The sequence below is a fragment of the Liolophura sinensis genome, chromosome 6, assembly GCF_032854445.1.
Source record: "Liolophura sinensis isolate JHLJ2023 chromosome 6, CUHK_Ljap_v2, whole genome shotgun sequence".
In the NCBI taxonomy this organism is placed as follows: Eukaryota; Metazoa; Mollusca; class Polyplacophora; order Chitonida; family Chitonidae; genus Liolophura; species Liolophura sinensis.
The window spans coordinates 710,908-732,127 of NC_088300.1; the positions used below are offsets into that span (position 1 = coordinate 710,908).

The 21,220-nt window shown below is 39.8% G+C and overlaps 1 protein-coding gene across 1 annotated transcript; it reads left to right on the top strand.

Annotated features, from left to right (window-relative positions):
* The first annotated feature begins 24 nt into the window (after positions 1–24).
* On the top strand, positions 25–19,517 carry LOC135468315 (ubiquinone biosynthesis monooxygenase COQ6, mitochondrial-like). Its single transcript, XM_064746498.1, has 12 exons — positions 25–249; positions 1,904–2,038; positions 2,628–2,686; positions 3,008–3,271; positions 3,703–3,810; positions 4,249–4,308; positions 7,687–7,794; positions 8,330–8,408; positions 9,064–9,187; positions 10,734–10,849; positions 11,537–11,703; positions 12,265–19,517. Exons 1-12 carry the CDS (start codon positions 72–74, stop codon positions 12,292–12,294), a joined length of 1,428 nt encoding a protein of 475 aa, XP_064602568.1. The 5' UTR covers positions 25–71; the 3' UTR covers positions 12,295–19,517.
* Positions 19,518–21,220: the final 1,703 nt, after the last annotated feature.

Sequence of the window (21,220 nt, forward strand, 5' to 3'; positions counted from 1 at the left end):
ACATTTTCAGTCGTTTTGTGCAGAGATGTAAACCGGAAGTTTTAGCAGACGATTTTTACTGAGATGGCAGCATGTTCTCAATGACAGGTGCTCCCTTAGCTGCGAAGAAACTTTTGCTAGCCAAATGCAGTAGAAGTATCGGCGCCTCGTATTTCACTTCTAAAAGCCTGCATACAAATTCGGAAAATGTCGTTGACTTCGTCATCTCAGGCGGAGGAATGGTGGGGGCAGCTATGGCCTGCTCACTGGGTTAGTTGTGTTTCACTTCAGAGTTCAGCGTTTGCTTCACTCACTCAGCTTTCTGTATCATTGTTAGGTAGGGAAAGGTTTTTCGGCAGACTTGCAGTTCTGTTGCTGTGTTGTAAGGCTTGCACAATACAGACGTTTAAAATGCATTTAGAAATCATCTGCCTGTTCCATTTTTTTATTTATCTGAGCCGTAGGCTATATAGCACTGGAGGACTTAATTCAGCAACGTTAAATGGTCATTTTTATAGTTCCGACATTCATTCGGTCGGTCGACCAACAAGGTAAATGTCAGAATGTTAAGTAAGCATTGAGATCATTTAGCTCGCTGAATTATGGATGACTAAGTTTACTTTTTTTATGTTTGGACGGTGCTCACATAGCCATGAATGGGTCCTGTTCACTAGTGAAGGATGCATTGTAAAATTTCTCAAAACAGTTGATTAATGGTCTCCCCGACCTGTCAGTCATTCCTTTGCAATGCTTAGGGTTCTAGACTGCTGAGCTGTCGATCATCCCAAAGGTAAATATTCATTAAATATAACATATAGAAGACAAACGCCATTTTGGGAACTTGGAATCAGCAGACAGGTTGAGCTTGATGAAATATGGATGGATATTTACCTTTGGGATGCTCAACAGCTGAGCAGTTTACCTGTTAGGTAGGATAAGACCTACCTTAAGCATTGCAGAATAACTGGACAGACCGGAGAAGTTAATACTCGGCTGTTTTATGATGTGCCCTTCAGGTGTAATTATAGGACCCATCCATGACTGTGCGAGTGCTGTTACATAGTTTGGTTGTCCAAAAGTCTAGCCACGTTGCTTAATAGACTGTCATTTCTGCCATGGACATTTTCAGGTCTACCCACACTTCTGACAACAACTGTACAACATAGGTGTGCAGAGCACCATAAACAAAAACTTTAAAATAGCAATTGCAAGAATAATGGCCAGTTAAGCAACTTGGCAAGACAATTGGTTTTCAGAACATTTTCGAACAGGTATGTTTCGGAATGTCTGCACAACAGATTTATCATAAGTAAGCAGCGGAAAATGACAGACTTGGTTGTTGGGCTTACCTTGATTCTTGGGGCAAATGCCAACATCTATCTAGACAGCAATCATATTGCGCTGGCTATGGTGACCACACAGAAAGCTCCAACCTCTCAACAATAATAACAACTACATATGCCCAGGACATCGCTATGAATACCAGAAATTTGTCCTGAGTAATTTAGATTCAACCGAACAGCTAATGGATCTAATGCGCCACTTCTTTCAGCTGGAGGAAAGGCTGTATTAAAACATCCGCTCCATTTCTCCATATTATTCCAGATAGTTCATCTGGGCTGGGCATGTGCACTATGTCACCAGTTGTTCAGCAGGTCTGAAGAGCATTGGCTGTGTGACTGTGAGGCAAGTCAGAACATACAGCCATATTATTGTCTAGTGACTACCATGGAAAGCCAGTGCCTACCATTCTGGTCGTCATGTATGTTATGTGCATAATAATCATGTGGCAAGCACTCCTGCACTGAACTTCCAACAGTGTGATGGAAAGTCTGTTAATCAAGTGAACTAGATATGTGATGTATTGCTGACAGTTAGATGCCTTTTTGTGAGATTTAAGCATGTTGAGTTTTGCTCTTATCAGGTAATGCACCTGCTCTGAAAGGAAAAAAGATTGTTCTTCTTGAAGGAGCTGCAGAAAAGGAAAGTTTTACCCTCACAGAAAAATACAGTAACCGAGTATGTGCTCTGAGCCCAGCAACAGTAGACCTGTTGACTGGTGAGTATACAACCACTGTGTTTTGGTAAGCTTAGAAAGTGGGTACCTTATAACTTCTTATGTTATAGTAATACACATAACTGGCAGGATGAAGTTTATTACAAGAACAAAATATTGCAGTTACAACGCTGTTACATACTTAACACTGCAAAAAATAGTGTAGTTCTGTTAAAACTGAGACAGTAGTAGAATTTTATTATATGTATGTTGAAAACCATTACTGTTTGAGTGTTTTGAGTTCATCTTATTTAATATCAAACAGGAATCTAATATCTTCATATGTCAAGAATCCATTTAAACTCAGAATTAGCTTTCCCTTGCTAATAATTGACTTTGTGCCCATGGAAATTTGGGACGCTATTACAACATTAAACATCTGATATACAAGTATATATGTCGCAAGTGGGAAAGTTTGTCTGTAACTTGCTGAAGATCAGTGGTTTACCCCAGGCTGTCTGGTGTACTTCATCCATAGAAATTACCACCATTGCTTGAGTGAAAAATTCTTGAGTGTGTTGTATTAAACAACAATCAGATAAATAAAATAACTGATTTAAGGTATAAAGTGCCTGCATTTCTTCATCTGCAGATCTTGGTTCTTGGCAGGAGATATGTAATATGCGGTACCAACCAGTGAAACGCATGCAGGTGATTTAAATTTTTTAAAAAGTTAGTTATTGTTGGTGAATGATTTGAAAAACCTTTTATGCTGCTTTTATCTCACACGTAGGAAAAAGCTCTGTGAAAATATTTTTTACTCAATAAGTACTTTCTATTGTAAATGCTTTACGTCATAAATGTTTTCCTTTATAAATGCTTTCCATAATAAATGTTTTTCATTTTAAATGCTTTCCATTCTGAGGTATCTTGAAATTCACAGATTGAGGACTGTTCAGTTTATAATGTAATTGTATATGTGGAGTTACTGTGTGATTGTGTGATTTAACAGTAAGTCATTGCTGTTGTCAGGTATGGGACTCGTGTTCAGACTCGCTGATCACCTTCAGCCAGGCAGACATGACTGAGGATTTGGCGTACATCGTGGAGAATGATGTTATATTAGCCAGCATCACTGCCAGACTGAATGCTTTGGGTGACAGAGTGGACGTGAGGTATAGGACACAGGCCAAAGCAGTCAGCCTGCCCACACCAGTTGAGGATGTGGCCTCAACTGAAAGCCCCTTTGTCAGAGTTCATCTGGAGAATGGAGAGACACTGCAGACAAGATTACTGGTCAGTGTAAGGAAAAGGGATGGGGAATATTTGAGAAATGTGCTGCATAAAGTATGTTTGTCGCTGTAATTGTTGATAGATTAGTTGTAAATCTCAAGTGGGATTGAACTTAGATCTTGTTAGCTCAAAGCTGATGAGTAGAGGGAAATTCCACCTCCATCAATACGTTTACTGTGAAGTTTTTCACTTGACAGTTGGGAAACCGGAATGTTAGGCGTAAGTTCCAAGTTTACACGAACAAGCGGGAATTTTAACGACTCTCATTGGGTAACACACCCCCAGTATAAATTACAGGGTGTTAAAGATGGAGGACGCGATAATTTTAAGTTTTCTTCTCCTTTAATTCCGGAAAAGTTATAGTTGTGAATAACTTTACCAGTACTGGCATTGTTTAGTTCTGGTGATTGATAGGTCTGTTCTCCTTGGTGTAGATTGGGGCGGATGGCTCAAACTCATTAGTGCGACGCAGTGCAGATTGTCACACCATATCCTGGGATTATTACCAGTCTGCTGTTGTGGCTACACTGGGCATTTCTCAGGTAGGTGACACCTCAACAGCTCCACCTCTATCATTGAATGGGCACCTGACACTGGCAGTGGAAAAGTGCATTGTAATGAACAGTAGATATATCATTGCATTGCATTTAAAAAATCTAATATACATTTATTTCTGTGTGTAAATGTTAAGTTTATGTTTTATCATTGTTTTCACCACATTGTCTGTGTAAATATTTCCTAATGTTTCAGACAGATTTCTGGCTGTGTTTAAAAAAATCAGTTATCATCAGGGTTGGTTGATCATAAGTGTGATAACTTTTGGTTCATAAGGGTACAATTGTTTGATGTGCAAGTTTTCTCAACTTGAGATTTTTCATATTTTTAAGTCATGCTTACAGTGTAATGGTGAAAGTATCCTAGGTTGTATGGTTATATGTGTAACTTTTGACATCTTTGCTGTTTTTTCTTTTTATTTTCAGATGGAGAACAATGTTGCCTGGCAGAGGTTTTTGCCCACTGGTCCTATAGCACTGCTGCCTGTGAGTTTAAAGGAAAAGAACACATAAAAATGATGTCAAAATCAGATGAAAGAGCATCAAAACTTATCTGCAAATATGGCCTTTAATATTTTTTTGGATTTTTCTTTTGCAGAAGAAAAGTGTATTTGAAAATTTTTTTGTGTGGTGGGTATTTGGGACCACCTAATCTGTTGAGATGACAAGACGCGGTCTGGTTGATTAGGTGACACTGGTTTGTGTGGAATGGCATTAAGCTGTATGTGTGCGTAATTGTAGTATATGGTAATATTAACACCTTCCTGTCACATAGGATTACCTGTCACATAGGATTACCTGTTTTATAAAAATCATGTCAAGGTTTATATACTTATAGGAGAACCCATTGCCTTTATTTTCATACAGAATGTTTCCTAGACACAATATTTTTGTTAGGTTAGTATCTAAACTGCATTTAGAAAAATTTTATTTTAACTAGTTCCTCTTAAAAAAATCCATTAAAGTTGGACTGTCTGCCTATGTTGGTGGTCGCAGAGACCTGCTCGGGTGATGTCATGTCATGAAGATCTGCTGGGAGTACACATTGAAAGCCCTGCAAAGCACTGAAAAGTCCATGTGCTAGGTCTACTCAGTGTGTGCTTTTCCTGAAGCTGTCGTAGAACTAAATCTATAATTACCCCTACGTGTACACCTCTTAATTAGCACTCTGAAAACCATAAGTTTTACATAACCATAACAGTTTTACAGCAAATTTTTTGAAAGATACTGGAGTTGAATTAGATCCTTGGAAAGCGTGTACAGCATGTGACTGGACGACATGGCGACCGATTTTCGCTCACATATCAGCCACCGTAGATGACGCGTATGTACTCCCGTCTGGTTTGACTGTCACGACTTTGACATCCATGGAATTATGGTAATACCTGTGGAGAATTTGACTGTCCACAGATTATAATTTTTTAATGATAATTTTTTATAGCCAAGTCGAGCGAAAGGCCTGCCAACTGCAACACGGGCCAGCTAATTATGAGTTGCAGTGACAAGAACAGTCTGTCGCTCAACACCAGTGAAAGTAACAACCGCGCTGATCTTTTATGTTTTAAAAATATGTCATCCGCAAAAATTCCGTGATTGAATTTCATTGAATGGAAACCGTGATTGGTAAGCCATAGCAATTCCAGAAAAAATTTTGTCTGAGTTCCTGTGACAGGCTTCGAGGTACGGCAGGCTGTGGGGTATCACACGCGCACAGCCGGGCCTGTGGGCAAGGTGTGAACTGAGCTTGCGGGTCGCCCTGTAACCTGGTGGCCGTGGAAGGCTAGAGGCTCCCTACAGTTGTCACATGTCACAGCCTGCTGTTTCACACAAGCCAGTAGCTAAGCAGCTTCTGAAAATCTGGACTTCTTTCATTTTTCATTTGGCTTTTTGGGAGGGTGGTAGGGGGAGATATAAGCCTCGTCCACTGGCCTTTTATTTTATAGGCATGGATGAATTAGCAAGTCTCATATGACTACGATCGAGACCTCCATAATCAAAGAGTGTTTTTGATGACATCTCGTCCATATTTTCTCAATCTGTAACATGTTTAGACCATGTATGTGTAACTTTACATCACCCTGCGTTGTGGTACTGTAGTCGCAGATCCACACTTGGGCATGGAATAATCTCGAAATTAGTTGTAAAAGTATAGCGATTGTCTCCTGCGGTCTGTGTTGTACACATAGAGAAGCCTGCATGCCTGCAGAGAGTGTACGGCCGTGACCTCACAAGGTCAGCAGTGGCTTGATCGTAGTGGAGTAGATTTTCGGATGTTTCATCACCAAATTTTTTCGTACGTTTTTGACGTTTAAATAATCAGAATCATTTCAGGGAACATAAAAGCGTCTATATGCAGCTTGGAAGGTCCAGCGCTGGGGTTCTGCTGTAATGCCAGCAAACAAACCGATTACATCTTACATTCTTAAGTTACAGATGCACATGGATCCTGTAGCTCTTGTGTCATATTCCAGATGTGTGCCTTTCTCTATTACCCCAATAATTCTGTACATGTAAAGTCTATCTTTTTGTTGTATGTGTTATTGGCAGTTAATCCAGATGTTGTGTCTTGAAAATGTATGTCCGTATGAAGTCCACCCTTTTTTTTAAAGTTTTCATGTTATCTCTTACCCGATTGAAATCTAAGTACTAATTGATGAAGGTATGAGTGCCTTGTCGAAACATGATATGTTGATAATGGTATGAGTGCTTTGTCGAAACGTGATATATTGATAAAGGTATGAGTGCCTTGTCGAAACATGATATGTTGATAAAGGTATGAGTGCTTTGTCGAAACGTGATATATTGATAAAGGTATGAATGCCTTGTCGAAACATGATACATTGATAAAGGTATGAGTGCCTTGTCGAAACGTGATATGTTGATAAAGGTATGAGTGCCTTGTCGAAATGTGATACATTGATAAAGGTATGAGTGCCTTGTCGAAACGTGATACATTGATAAAGGTATGAGTGCCTTGTTGAAACGTGATACGTTGATAAAGGTATGAGTGCCTTGTTGAAACGTGATACGTTGATAAAGGGGAGTGCCTTGTCGAAACGTGATACGTTGATAAAGAGCTTTTAAATGACACTGTTATTCTCCTTTGGGACATGATGCCGATATAAAGGCTCTTTGTGACATGGTACTGATATGAAGGGTCTTTGGGACATGGTACCGATATAAAGGTATGAGTGCCTTGTCGAAATGTGATACGTTGATAAAGGTATGAGTGCCTTGTCGAAATGTGATACGTTGATAAAGGTATGAGTGCCTTGTCGAAATGTGATACGGTGATAAAGAGCTTTTAATTGACACTGTTATTCTCCTTTGGGACATGATACCGATATAAAGGCTCTTTGGAACATGATACCGATATAAAAGCTCTTTGGGACACGGTACCGATATAAATGCTCATTGGAACATGGTACCAATATAAAGGCCCTTTGGGACATGGTACCCATTTAAAGGCTCTTTGGGACATGGTACCAATATAAAGGCGCTTTGGGACATGGTACCAATATAAAGGCTCTTTGGGACATGGTACCAGTATAAAGGCTCTTTGGGACATGGTACCAATATAAAGACCCTTTGGAACATGGTGTCGATATACAGGCTGTTCACTGTTATTCTCTTTTGGAACATGGTACCAATATAAAGGCTGTTCACAGTTATTCTCCTTTGGGACATGGTACCGATATAAAGGCTGTTCACTGTTATTCTCTTTTGGAACATGGTACCAATATAAAGGCTGTTCACAGTTATTCTCCCTTGGGACATGGTACTGATATAAAGGCTCCTCATGTGTTCCCATGCGTTTTTTTTATGATTGAAGTGCATTTTAAATTAAACATCTTTTTATTCTAGTTATCCAATGAATTCAGTTCCCTTGTGTGGTCCACAACAACTGAAGATGCAAAGAACTTGCTGCAGCTTCCAGATGAGAGTTTTGTGGATGCTGTCAATGATGCCTATGTGAGCATTATTTGAGGTCCCTTGTTGTAGCTTTATGGTTTATCCTCTTTACTGTGCAAGCTATGGCAGTCCCATAAAACTATATGAAAATATATTAGTACTGAAAATTAAACTGTTTAAGTCGTGGCAAGATTGATGATAGATTGGTGAACTGTAAGACTGTTGGTTTCTGTGTTTTGCTAACTGAATGTAGCATGGGAGGATGGTATTGGCCCTGAAGTATGAACCACTTGTACTTAGTACAAGCTCGGGTTATGGGGAGTGTTAATGTCTCCAGTTGACATCGTCAGGTGTGACTAAATAGACGGTGTCTATTCTAGCCTTGCAAATCCTACTTTCCATGACAACCTACTCAAAATAGATAATTTTGTTCATACATTGCATATTGTGATATTATCATTGAAGTTAGTTATTAGATTATTCTGACTTTTTACCTTGGTTGTGTTCTGATAAGGTAGTCCCACTCACTGAGCCTATATCAGAAAACTGTCTGATAAGCCATATCCTCATTGGCAATTTGGATATTTATTTTCAGTGGCATGATAGAGATAAGGACTCTATCGCTATCAGCCTAGGTCAGACATTTCAGGGAATTCTTAATGCTGCCATTCCTGGTAAGTTGATTTGGCAGAAGAATGTTTAAATTTACAGTGTTGCTAAAATTGTCTGAAAATGAGCTTGATTTGTGAAACCAAGGGAAAGGTTCTAACTACAAAAGTTTGTAAATTCTGTTTCAGTGGTTTTCAAGCGACCGTATCTGATTTATACCAGCATGTTACTTTTAGGGAATGCAGTGAATGCCTCTAATTTAACTAGTCAAGAAAAGTAGAACACAAAATAGAACCTAGAAATGGTGAGAACTGGAACTTCTGCCTCCCTCTCACATGTTTCAAACTGTCTCCTGTTTAAGGTGTGTAATTGTGGAAAAGTCCTCTCACTATGATAAGGCCCCAGTACCCTAATTCTTCTAGTTTTTGGGACAGATATTACTAGTGTTGAAAGTAGATTGTTACAATTTTATCAAGATATGAATGTGTTTTTCATTGGATTGTCTAACCATGTGAGAAAACAAAATCAATATTCCTGCTATGATTACATATATATTGCCTAAAATGAGCAGATCAGGTGTCCCAAAATTTAGAAGAAATAGGTTAACGGCATTAAGACATAATAATCTTCTGTCTGGAATTCCTACCCAGGCAATGCCGGCACATGGTTGTTTTCTTCTGCTTTTTAGCATGTTTTACTTGATTATGATGATATTTTTAGGGGGCACATCAAACAGGCAGCTTCCCCCGACGGTGACGGATGTGGTTGAGGGGAGTCGTGCCATGTTCCCACTCAGCATGGTTCATTCCTCGGAGTATGTCAAACCAAGGATAGCTCTGATCGGGTAAGGATTGACACTCTCCACACAGCTTAAATACAGTCCTTCTCCTGTAACTGCCCTGGTGTACAAACTGTACCACAGGATGGCAAGTAGTGTTGAATAATCAAGCCAGGATGGTAAGCAGTGTTGAATAATCAAGCCAGGGTGGTAAGTAGCTTTGAATAATCAAGCCAGGATGGTAAGCAGTGTTGAATAATCAAGCCAGGATGGTAAGTAGCTTTGAATAATCAAGCCAGGATGGTAAGTAGCTTTGAATAATCAAGCCAGGATGGTAAGCAGTGTTGAATAATCAAGCCAGGATGGTAAGTAGCTTTGAATAATCAAGCCAGGATGGTAAGCAGTGTTGAATAATCAAGCCAGGATGGTGAGTAGCTTTCAATAATCAAGCCAGGATGGTTTTTGAATAATCAAGCCAGGATGGTAAGCAGTGTTGAATAATCAAGCCAGGATGGTAAGTAGCTTTGAATAATCAAGCCAGGATGGTAAGCAGTGTTGAATAATCAAGCCAGGATGGTGAGTAGCTTTGAATAATCAAGCCAGGATGGTAAGCAGTGTTGAATAATCAAGCCAGGATGGTGAGTAGCTTTGAATAATCAAGCCAGGATGGTAAGCAGTGTTGAATAATCAAGCCAGGATGGTGAGTAGCTTTGAATAATCAAGCCAGGATGGTAAGCAGTGTTGAATAATCAAGCCAGGATGGTAAGTAGTGTTGAATAATCAAGTGAATTATATGCAGTTTACTATTCATCACATAAAGTTTTGCATCATTTTCTCTGCGTAGAGTTTTAATTTTGGTGGATACATATATACACAGATGACGATGTGTCACGACTCACATTTGTCCATTTCTGCAGTTGTCATGGTTACCAGATTGCCATTTCCCTATGTAAACTATATAAATAGATAATATTTCGTGTCCTGGCTATGACTCCAACAGTTTTCCACGTAAAGTTTTAATTTTTGGTGGATACATAGATACACAGATGATGATGTGTCATGACTCACAGTGGTCCATTTTCACAGTTGTCACTAGATAACTAGATAGCCACTTTCCTTATATATATATTATATAAATAGATTTGATTTTCCTGTGTGGTCTACACCTCCAACTGTTACCCGCATAAAGTTCAGATTTGAGGTGGACATTTTTGCGATGAAGATTCCCCTGAGGGGTTATGCTCACCACAATGCTGCTAGTATTCTTTTATACATTTCAGATGAATGCATTTGTCGGGGAGTATGTTGTGTTCAACTGAACTCTTGTTCACCAATGGTTATAAGATTGGTAGATTTCATTTTGAACATGGTTTAAGTAACTGTGTCATTATTATTTGGCGATGGTGAAATCCATGAACTGGACAAATGACGTTAACCTGACAAATCAGTTACCGATAACCCTCGAAATTTTTGAATGGCAAATTCTGTGTAATAAAATAATAAACATTAGGTCTGAAAACAGAATTTTTAGATGTTTATAAGACTGTAGTGTGGAAAGATCTGTGTGACAACAGTATCACACATCTGCATGCTTTTGTTTATCTTTTCAAAGAGATGCTGCGCATCGGCTTCATCCACTGGCTGGCCAGGGTGTAAACCTGGGCTTTGGAGATGTGGTGTGCTTGACACAGGTTCTGGTAGATGCAGTTCAACGGGGCAGTGATGTGGGTAAGTCTGTATAGTGGGGTTCAACAGGGCACTGATGTGGGTATGTGCATATGGGTGGGGTTCAAAAGGGCAGTGATGTGGGTAAGTCTGTATGGGTGGGGTTCAACAGGACCGTGATGTGGGTATATGCATATGGGTGGGGTTCAACAAGGCAGTGTTGTTTGATTATACATCATTAACTCATTATCATTTATATAAGCTGAAAATTCATATAATGAACTTGACAAAAGCTGTCATATGACATGAACACAGAAACATTTGCACTACATTGTATATAGTCAATTTAATCACTTTATTATCATATCAGGTTCATCTGTATTTTATATATGCTGTATGTACATGTAAATAACTGTCTGTTTTGAATGTGCGTGTGTGTGTGTGCATATGTGTGAATGTTGGAATGTCTGTATGTGAGAACGCATGTGTGGGTGAATGTGTGTATGTGGGAACGTGTGTATGTGGTAATGCGTGTATGTGTGAATGTGTGTGGGATTGTGTGTATGTAGGGAGGATGGTTTTGCGACTAATTGAGAAAATAAGGTATTATTGTTATTATTATTACATCATACTGTTACATAGGAGCTAAGCTGATCTGTTATGATAAAATCTGCAGAAATAAGGTTGAAGGGCCTGATGACTGAAGCATATGCATGTTTGGTCTGACAATGTATTCACTTGCTGTTGCAGGTGGCTTAAGTCACTTGCTGCAGTACGAGACACAGCGACAGCGGCACAACTTGCCAGTCCTTCTTACGATTGATGGCCTGCAGAGGTTGTACGGTACTAAGTTCTCTCCATTTGTGATAGCACGTAGTCTAGGATTACAAGCAACCAATGCCTTGGATTTTGTAAAGGTTGGTACAATGCCTGTGTTGCTCTGCTGAGTTTGTCATACTTCTAGAGTACTATTTTATTTGATTTGTATTTAAAGCTGTAATCAAGACTTTTTCACACCGCAGTCAAATTGATAGATTTAGATTAATCACTCCTGGTTCTCGACTGATTTCTGTAGATTCCCGGGCCATCACTGTTCTAGAGGCTTTGGTGATAATACGGGTTTGAAGGGGTTAGCTCATCCAGGGTTGGAACCAGTAATCCCTAGATTTTCAATCCATTACACTGAAGGGAAATTCTCTGTTGCCCAGAGGTAGATTGTGATTGTATCTTACCCCTTAGCAAAATTTCAATTCTGATGAGACCTTTAGTCCACATGTCCAAAAAATTTTGGGGCTTTTTTTTTTTTCAGTTAATGAATAATGTCCTGTAGTTTTAATTTCTGCTACGCTATTTCTGTGAAATAAACATGTCCAAGTAAAATGGAAGATGATGACAGCAGTTATCAAGTTTATATACCCTTCCTTAGGCTCACAGCATCAGGTATGGGGTAACTGTTTATTTTTCTCCTTGTTTTGCAGAACAAAATCATCCAGCAGGCTGCTGTATGACCATCTTGCAGTGGTCAGAGGACTTCAGTGCTCTGGCTGACCCTGAAAGAGCTGGTACATCATGCCCTTCCTGTAAATTGTGCTGATGTTTCTGGTGAAGTATTCACTGAGGACGACAGCCCTGAAACGACATTGCATCATATCCACTCTTCCAGTTGCAGGATATATGGGATGATGTACCCATTCCTTGTTTGATGAAGTCCCAGCAGATTTTCCTGGCCGTGTGTGCTTTATGTGCGTAACTTAGTCCTCTGGGGTGCTCACCACAGTCTGGATAAATCTGGACTTGTAATGAACTTCAGTTCAGTTGCAATCAGTTCACGCTGTAGCTGGGCATTAGATCCAAGACAATGTCAGATTTTGAATGTGTGGAAACATTTGCATTTAGCTGAAGATTTGGACGATCATGCGTATATTAAAAGTGCTACTATGTATAAATGTTGGAGTTCCGTATTCGACTGTTACTTAATGCCATGCTCCAGTTCACCTGTAATGTCCCAAATATCCGTGGTTTACTCCGGGCACTCATGTTTCATGTAAAAGTGAATTTGGTTGCAATTGTGAAAGCAAAAAATTCTTCAGTAAGGAGTTCAACAGCAATCATGCAAGCCCAAGGGAATAGTGAATCGTTTTTAGTCGTTACGTTTTTTTTTTTTTGATTGGTGTTTTACGCCGTACTCAATATTCCACTTATACGACGGCAGCCAGCATTATGGTGGGTGGAAACCCACGACCATCCGCAGGTTGCTGCAGACCTTCTCACATACGGCCGGAGAGGAAGCCAGCATGAGCTGGACTTGAACTTACAGCGACCGCATTGGTGAGAGACTATTGGGTCATTACCCTGCGCTAGCGCTTTAACCGACTGATCCACGGAGGCCCCTTTTAGCCATTATGGATGCCAATATTGATAGCTTGCTGGCTTTCGGCTACAATAGGCTTCTGAAAGAACATTTTACGCCCTACGGATTTGATGCAAGAGTGCACCTTGCATCAGAGGCATTCATCAATTCACGTGGTTGCTAGGAAGGAAAAAAGGCTGGAACAGAGTTATGCTAAAGCCTAAGAGTATAGATCTGGTATGCTCCGACAGCTTGTGTACACTGCATACAGCGAAAAGCTCGTTGCACTGCCAGATGGATTGTGTGAGCCTTTTACCAGCTTTAGTTAGCTACACATAATACACCGACACATCGCTAGATCACTGCATTCTTCATGGTTTCGTTTCCATACTTGGTACTTAACTATATATATATGGTTTAGGGAGTTGGTTGTGTATGGTCTAACAATGTAGGCTTTGCCATCCCAATCATTAACGACATAATCGTGGTTTCATCACGACGTTTAATGACCAGTAAAACAAGCCCGACCAATCTGCTTTAAAAACAGAACTTCAGGATGAAAAGCTCAAGTTGAAACCACAGCCAACCAGACTTCGAACACTACTCAGCTTGTTTTAGACCTTGGGAAGGGTCAAGCTAAAATTCATTTTCTTTCTGATAAAAATCGCGGGCGGCAATTTGCAGATGTATTCATGGTCAAGTTCAGGTGCTATTTTGATCAAAAATTTCACATTATTCTTGGAAAAATACTTCTTTTCCATCGTCAGCTGTTTAGTGATACCCCACGTCCATGTACAGTATCGGGTAAACTGTACGCCTATGCACAGTACCAATGTCCGATTTTGACGTTCTCCCTAGATACACGTACAGGCAAAAAAAGGTACATATGTTTAGTGACTGCATTGTTCTGAACTGTAGCTGCTGAGAAACCTACCTTGATAATCCATCAGAGATGGTCACGTTAGGAGAGCTTCTAGACTTAATCATGCTACACCGGAGGAAACTCAGTAACCACCAAAATCTGAACAGTAGAATCAGTGCATCAGGCAACACCAGGAAGAAAAAGAAAAAAAAAAAAAAAAAAATAAGGACCATTGCACAAGGTTTAACACCTTGGTCGACTAGATCTATTTAAACAATACCATTATTTTATTTGCAAAAGATGAAGTGGGTGAGAAAGTAACTGCTTTATGCTGTATATTCCAATGCACACCAAGCCTGCAGGTGTATTCGATTTCTGGATTACTTTGTAATCTCAACGCAAGACACCAAGCGTAAAAACGTATCGAATTTGTTTCACATACCCACACAACAATCCAGAAAACAGTGACAACAGCAAATAAGACCAAGACAGATGAGTAAGTTTAAGAATTTTATTTCAGAATTTTAAGCCGGTTTTAGCTTAGGCCAAATGCTGCGAGCCGGCTACCCAACCCCACTCCAACTGTCCTAAACTGAAGGGGGAGGTAGGATTTCCCAGTGCTCTGACCAGCGAAGAGTGTTTACTCACTCATAATTTTGAGTTTTACTTCTACACAGGGCTTTTTTTTTTGCACAAAATACGATTGTAAACAGGGTACTTTTGTAAAGAGAAGTTACCTAAAATGTGCTTCATGCACATAAAATACATATTCTTACTTTATCTACAAAAACTTATTTGATGTGTACAGGTTATTAAACGATAATTGTGTGGAAAGAGTCCGATCAGGTGACACTTGTCTGTACTGGTACGGGACGGGTATGAGCATCAGACACTCCTTAACACCAGCCATGGTCCAACCTAATGATCTGCTTATTGCCAACATTTGTCACAAACCTGTAGAAACTTAAGTGGTTATGCATGTGCAAAGCATGGAATGGTCACAATTACCCAAGGCCAACTTTAATTTAATAAAATCTGAGCATTATAATATGCAAAGAGAAATTTCAGAATTCCTACACGCAATATAGAAAGTTCACACTTTACAAACTTTGTTCAATTTACTGCAAGTAGCAGTCTACTACACAAAAGCTGTTAACTCTTTAGCTATGGTAAAAAGACAAACCAGTCCAATATAATTTAACTAATTGGTCTTTACTATGAGGGCCGCCTCGCGAGGAAATGACCACAACCAATTGGATATCTGTTGATACGGTTCTGTACAAGCCACAGGTACGGACTCTGCAGGAATGTAGGTTAGTTGAGCATTTCATGGCAGTAACTTAATAGATTACTTCTAGTACACACAAGACTTTTATTAGTTTAAATATCTATACACGTACAACACATGGACATGAAGACTGGTTACCTGTTTCAATAAGTAATTTAAATGTTCTTTTTAAATATTTTTAGTTTTGAATACAGATAAACTTACATGTGTGGTTACATGAAAGATCATGCTCTCTACAGCACAATTACAGGACCGTTACGGCACTCCAACATCACTAGACAACCAGTAGCATTCTAGGAAAAGGTGGCGCTATATCCTTCACATTGGATTTGTCAAGTGTAGAACGCATGGAAAGGGAAGAGCCATCTACCACACCCAGGATTAGGCTCACGGCTGCAACTGATGGCCAAGTATCCAGAGATCTCCAAGGCATCCACAGGAACTGTTCTAATTAATGGCATTTCAAAACATCGCTGTGGAAATCTAGTGTATTAGGCATTTTGTAAAGCTCACAGAATGCTGGTCAAATTCCATATTGAATTTAAACAATCTACAGGACAAAATACTACTGGAATACAGGAATGCACATTTCCTCTTTGAACTAGAACAGACTTGTAGGGACAGGTTTTCAACAAGCTAACTTAAAAGTTATTGCTTCACTGTTGATAAAACTGCAGTATTGCATGAAGAGGCCACATTACCTGGTTCTCCACAAAACGATAAAATCATTCGAACACCCATGTTGCAGGATCGCACTGTCCATACACAGAATGAACTTATCTAAGCAGCAAGCTGGCAAGGCATTGTATGTCCGAAGCTTTCAAAATACATCATTCATTGATATTGTATTCAGTTACAAGAAATGACGGGATTAAACATGGATATCTACAAGCAATTTGAGGATTACCGGTAAGCCACGACCACTATTTACATCCAACACTTTATGGCAAACACCTACATATATCATTTACATTATGCTTGTTGTGCAAATTGTTTTACAATTAGTTTTAACCAACAAAGACGAATGAAATTGAAGGAAATACCAATAGGCCCAGTGGTAGTGAATTTCCCCCACATCTGCTGAGGAATCCACAACTCCAGAAGGTCATGGAAGATCCCGACAAGAAAATGCAGAACAGCAAAACGGTGGTCAGTTGAAAATAGAACCAAAGGTAACAAGACTACTGCAGAGGGAAGCCACAATATCCTTTCTGAAGGCAAGCTGGGCATAGCAAGTGACCCAACACTCATGTCTGACGGGTGGAAAACTGACAAAAGCTTAACTTCCACCTCATTTCAGGAACAGGAAGGCCTGTAAAAGTGTGGGGGGTTACACATATGCTAGACAGACATAGCAGGTTTACATGCTTATTATAGACATTTGGTACAGAAATTGCAACACTGATTCATAAGCAACTTTTCAACAATTACACATGGGATTTCTTTATAGATGTTGGTTCGTGGTTATTAACTTTGCCGACGGCACAAAAACCCGTTTTAATTCCAAAAAACGTCTGGTGACCTTGTCAACCGAGGCAGCAACAGAACATCAGAGTAAGATCACATATCCATGGCCACTACCGGAAACTGGATGATGCTACTGGTCAAGTAGGTAATGGCACTCGAGCTAGGAGAAATTCTAGTAGTTATGCATATGATACAGGAAGGAAATAAAGCTTTAAGATTACGTTAGACACATTTTGTTCATTTCAAATGTTCAGACCATTTAACAAATTTGAATATGATGTTTTTAACTATTTATATAGCTAGGGTAGGTAGTAGATTACCAATAACTTTAATATTAATCATGACAGCTGACTAATTGAATGGTACACATGTGACAGAATGGCCAAATAGTAATGTTAGGATACATAATACCTGCAAAATGTGCTTGCAAATAAAAATGGCAACCAATAGGATGGATGTAGTGGCTTGTCAACATCAACTGGAGAGGGAGCAACATCCAGAAGGGGGACAGGCAAGGCCATCAACCTGATGGACATCTGGGAGAACAAGCTTGACAACTTCAGGGAAATGGAGTGGCTTGACAGCAACCCTGAGGAGGAAATCTCCTGAAGTCAGTCGTGGATTATCAAGACTGGCAACACATGGTGGCTGGTGACACTAAGAACATCTAGGGAAATGTGGTCGGACAACAGATGGCAAGCCAAAGAAAGACATCTTGCAACCATCAGTCAAGGGAGAGTCAAGACGATTGACAATGGGGAAGACATCAAGCCTGGACCATCCTTCAGCCCATCCAAGGCCACCTTTAAGGGCATCAAAGAGAGGCCTTACATGTAGCCTGTCAGCTTGGTGGACGTCTATGAACATTCAGTAGGCCATGTAGGATATCCCAATAGAACATCTATGAAAACCTGGTAACTGTCAAGAGCAACCCAAAAGGAATACCATCCAGGGCGACATCTGTCAGTTGGTCGGGGTGGTGGGGTATGTGAACGGCAAGCTTCTTAGAGACTTGATCAAAACATAACTGGAAGGGGAGGCATCTGGTAACCTTCAACCTGTGAGTTGACCCTTGCACAACGGCTTTGGATAAATCTTATGGGTTAAACATTTGCTATCTCTAGTACTTATGAACAATTTGCATTTCTGCTAGTTTTTAGACCGCTATTATTTATGGACATTTCACACCACAAAAACAAGTATATTAGGAGAAATTACCATGGTTCTCACTATGGACAGAGCAACAGGAGTTCTGATGCCAAAGAGTGGGTGTGTCAACACTGATAATCACCACAACAGATATACCTTAAAACATGACCATGAACACAGGAACTTTTCATCTCTTAAGAGCCATTTCGCATCCAGACAAGCTGGATCACCACCAGGACATAAGCTGAAGGATCACTGCAGTTCACATATTCAAGGCACATTACACGGATGGCAGGCCATTAAATATTTGCAATCATATGCTGACCCCTGTAAGAAGTATTGGGTTAGGCATCTGCAATAGTTTGCTCAAGTACAATTACACTATGAGTGAGTGAATGCTTGGGGTTTAACGTCGTACTCAACAATTTTTCAGTCATATGAAGACGATTTACACTATGAACTATCTTTTCTGGTTCAATATCTACAAGATACTGCTTTATCTTAGTGCGGCTTAGATATAAATGCTAGAAGTAGGCAAGGATACCAGATTTTTAGATGTCGGTTCCAAGGAGGCCAGAACAGTTGAACCCCAACTTAAATGTGGCACACAACATCTTGGGTATAAAAATGTTTACTATACCACTACAATTCCTCACTGAGCATCCACATAAACGAAGGTGCCTGCAGATCCAAATGCATCAATGACTCCCTACCAGGCCCCGTTGAAGCAGGCGAGATGGTGATCATGTTGTGGACATGGGAAGAATGGGCCAAGCTACCAGTGGGAGACTCGTCTGCAGAACACAGCCAGTTGGCCCTCACTCCTTGATTGGCCATCACTTGTTATAACCTCTACTTCCATGGCTAGATAAGGAGCTGGCGTCTCATTGGATCCTGTATAATCTATGGCCGTTAGGACATCACAATACTATTCTAGTGTTATTCTTCCACTATGTTCACAATTGTCAAGATAAAGCTAACCAGACAAACTATAACTAAATGTGCATTAAATTCATATTGAAATTACATAAATTTGGTGAAATATGGCGAGAAACAAAGAAATATTACAACACTGGATGGTATTTCATCATATACCTCATAACCTAATGAAGGCACAAAAACGGTCCAAGTCCTTCTCAAACTTTTTCGAAGATCTGCTCAGAGGGACGAGGTCAATTGCACTTCTATCCAGATCAAAACAGTTCAGGTTCTCTTGGTCAAGTCAAATCCACTTTCAGCAAATTTCAAAAAGGGCCGTAACAAAGTAAGCCGTGAGCTGTGTGAAAACCCAAAGCTGTGAAAATGAAAAAAAAAAAAAAAAGTCTGTATCTTGGCATCTGGCCACAAGGCACAGTCGGGGAGGAGCAGCAAAAGCAGTCACCACCAGTATTCACATTTGCAGATCAAGAGCTCTGCACGACGAGACTTATATCAGGATTATCCCCACCCTTTTGACCCTAAAGTAAAATCAAATGAAAATTTTGAAATGGATAAACAATTAGTTACTGATGACCAACTAAAAAAAAGAAAGCAAGAAGAAAAAAAAAAAAAAAAGAAGTAATGTAACTGGCCTGTTCCTTGAAGCCAAACCATGTAGATCAGATCTTGGCATCCAACGAACACTTTACATGCAGGGGAGCTCCAATATGGGGGTCAGTCTGGCTTTAACATAGTAGCCTTGCAAGTCATACTTTTTATCTGTATGAAGATGCAATATCTAATCCAGATCACGAGTCGCCTCTTGGAACCTCAATTCCACTTATTGCGGGATTTAAGGGCCACATCAAACGTCAACTATAAACTGGGATAAGAAAACCAAGTTAAATCCCCACCCAACCATTTACAATAAAATCAAACATTGTAGCTATTACTTCTTTAGCCATTAAGTGGAAAACAAAGAACACAATATAATCTGGAGTTTATCTTCTGATTAGTCTATGGGATACAATCTTTCCCATCAATAAATATCCTAAAACAATCATCTACGGAATCAATGTTGAGAATCCATCTAAGTACTGTAAGCTGGTAAAAAGATGCCTTCACTATACCATCTAAAAGTAACCTGTAAAGAGGTTTGAAAAAGACAACAAATAATGACCTGGCAACCAGGGGCTCCACACATGTACGCAAGGACATCACTACCTGGCTTTAAAGGGGACCTGTCCATACACATCCTGTTCAGGACTGGCAGGGGTCACTCTACAGTCCAGTAAGTAGTAAGTGGTCAACAGTGTACATATCAAGAGAGAACTAGAAGAGAATTTCAATCACAATCATCCCCACCCTTTTACCCCTGAACACATTCCATTATTAGACAAACTATAATTAGAATTCTTGGTTACGCAATAGATCAGATTCTAGTATTAAGTTGAACTTGTATAATTGAATTGGCTTGTGAGACTGCATGTTGATCTGCTAATGTCAACCTCTTTGGGTTCCATCTAGTAGAAGCTAACCTCCATGGAAAACAGGATGTAAACAAACCCCAGCACACCATATTGAACAAGATAATAACCCAATCTTAAATTGCAACTTCACTACCCTCCCAGTAACTGGGTAACATTATCTAACAATTACCCGAATATAAAAATCAACGAAAATTCATTAACTGTTTAATGTATGGCTGAGAGGTATCACGAAATCTAACTGGTCCCGTCACAAATAGAATAATCTCCCTACATAAGCAGACAAATAATGTGCACCCATTTGCAGGCATACAACACATACATATAATGGGACCTAGAAAACTAGGCAAATTAACAATAAATGAATGTTGAGCAAATGCCACACTTACAATTAAATGTTCCACACTTAAGGTGTATGATGCAATGAACAGTACACATGGTCAAGACATCTGAAGAAAGGTTAACTACTTGGATATGTGAAGTATTAAATGGATCAACAAAACCTGTAAGCTGGCACGAAAAGTATTCTTGGGAGCATTACTCCACACACAAAACATGAAGGACTACCATGAAGGACTCTGCTAAGCGCCCATTTAAGTACTGTAAGCTGGTAACCAGATGCCTTTACCACATCTACAGTAGCCTGAAAAAAAACAGAGCTGTGAAAAGACAAAAAGAAGTCTTCTATCTCTTGGCTTCAGGTGGGTTGCTCAGCTCTGTCAAGAAAGGTATAGGCAGCACTATAGCTCCACAGGGATACAACTAGATAGCTTTACACGGGACTTGTCCATATACATACATCCTGTCAAATTGGTCAGGGTTCTTCCCACAAGGCAGACGAGAAGTAACAGCAACAGCCCCCACCAGTATCCATATTTGGAGGACCAGACCTCAGCACTGCAAGAAACTTTTC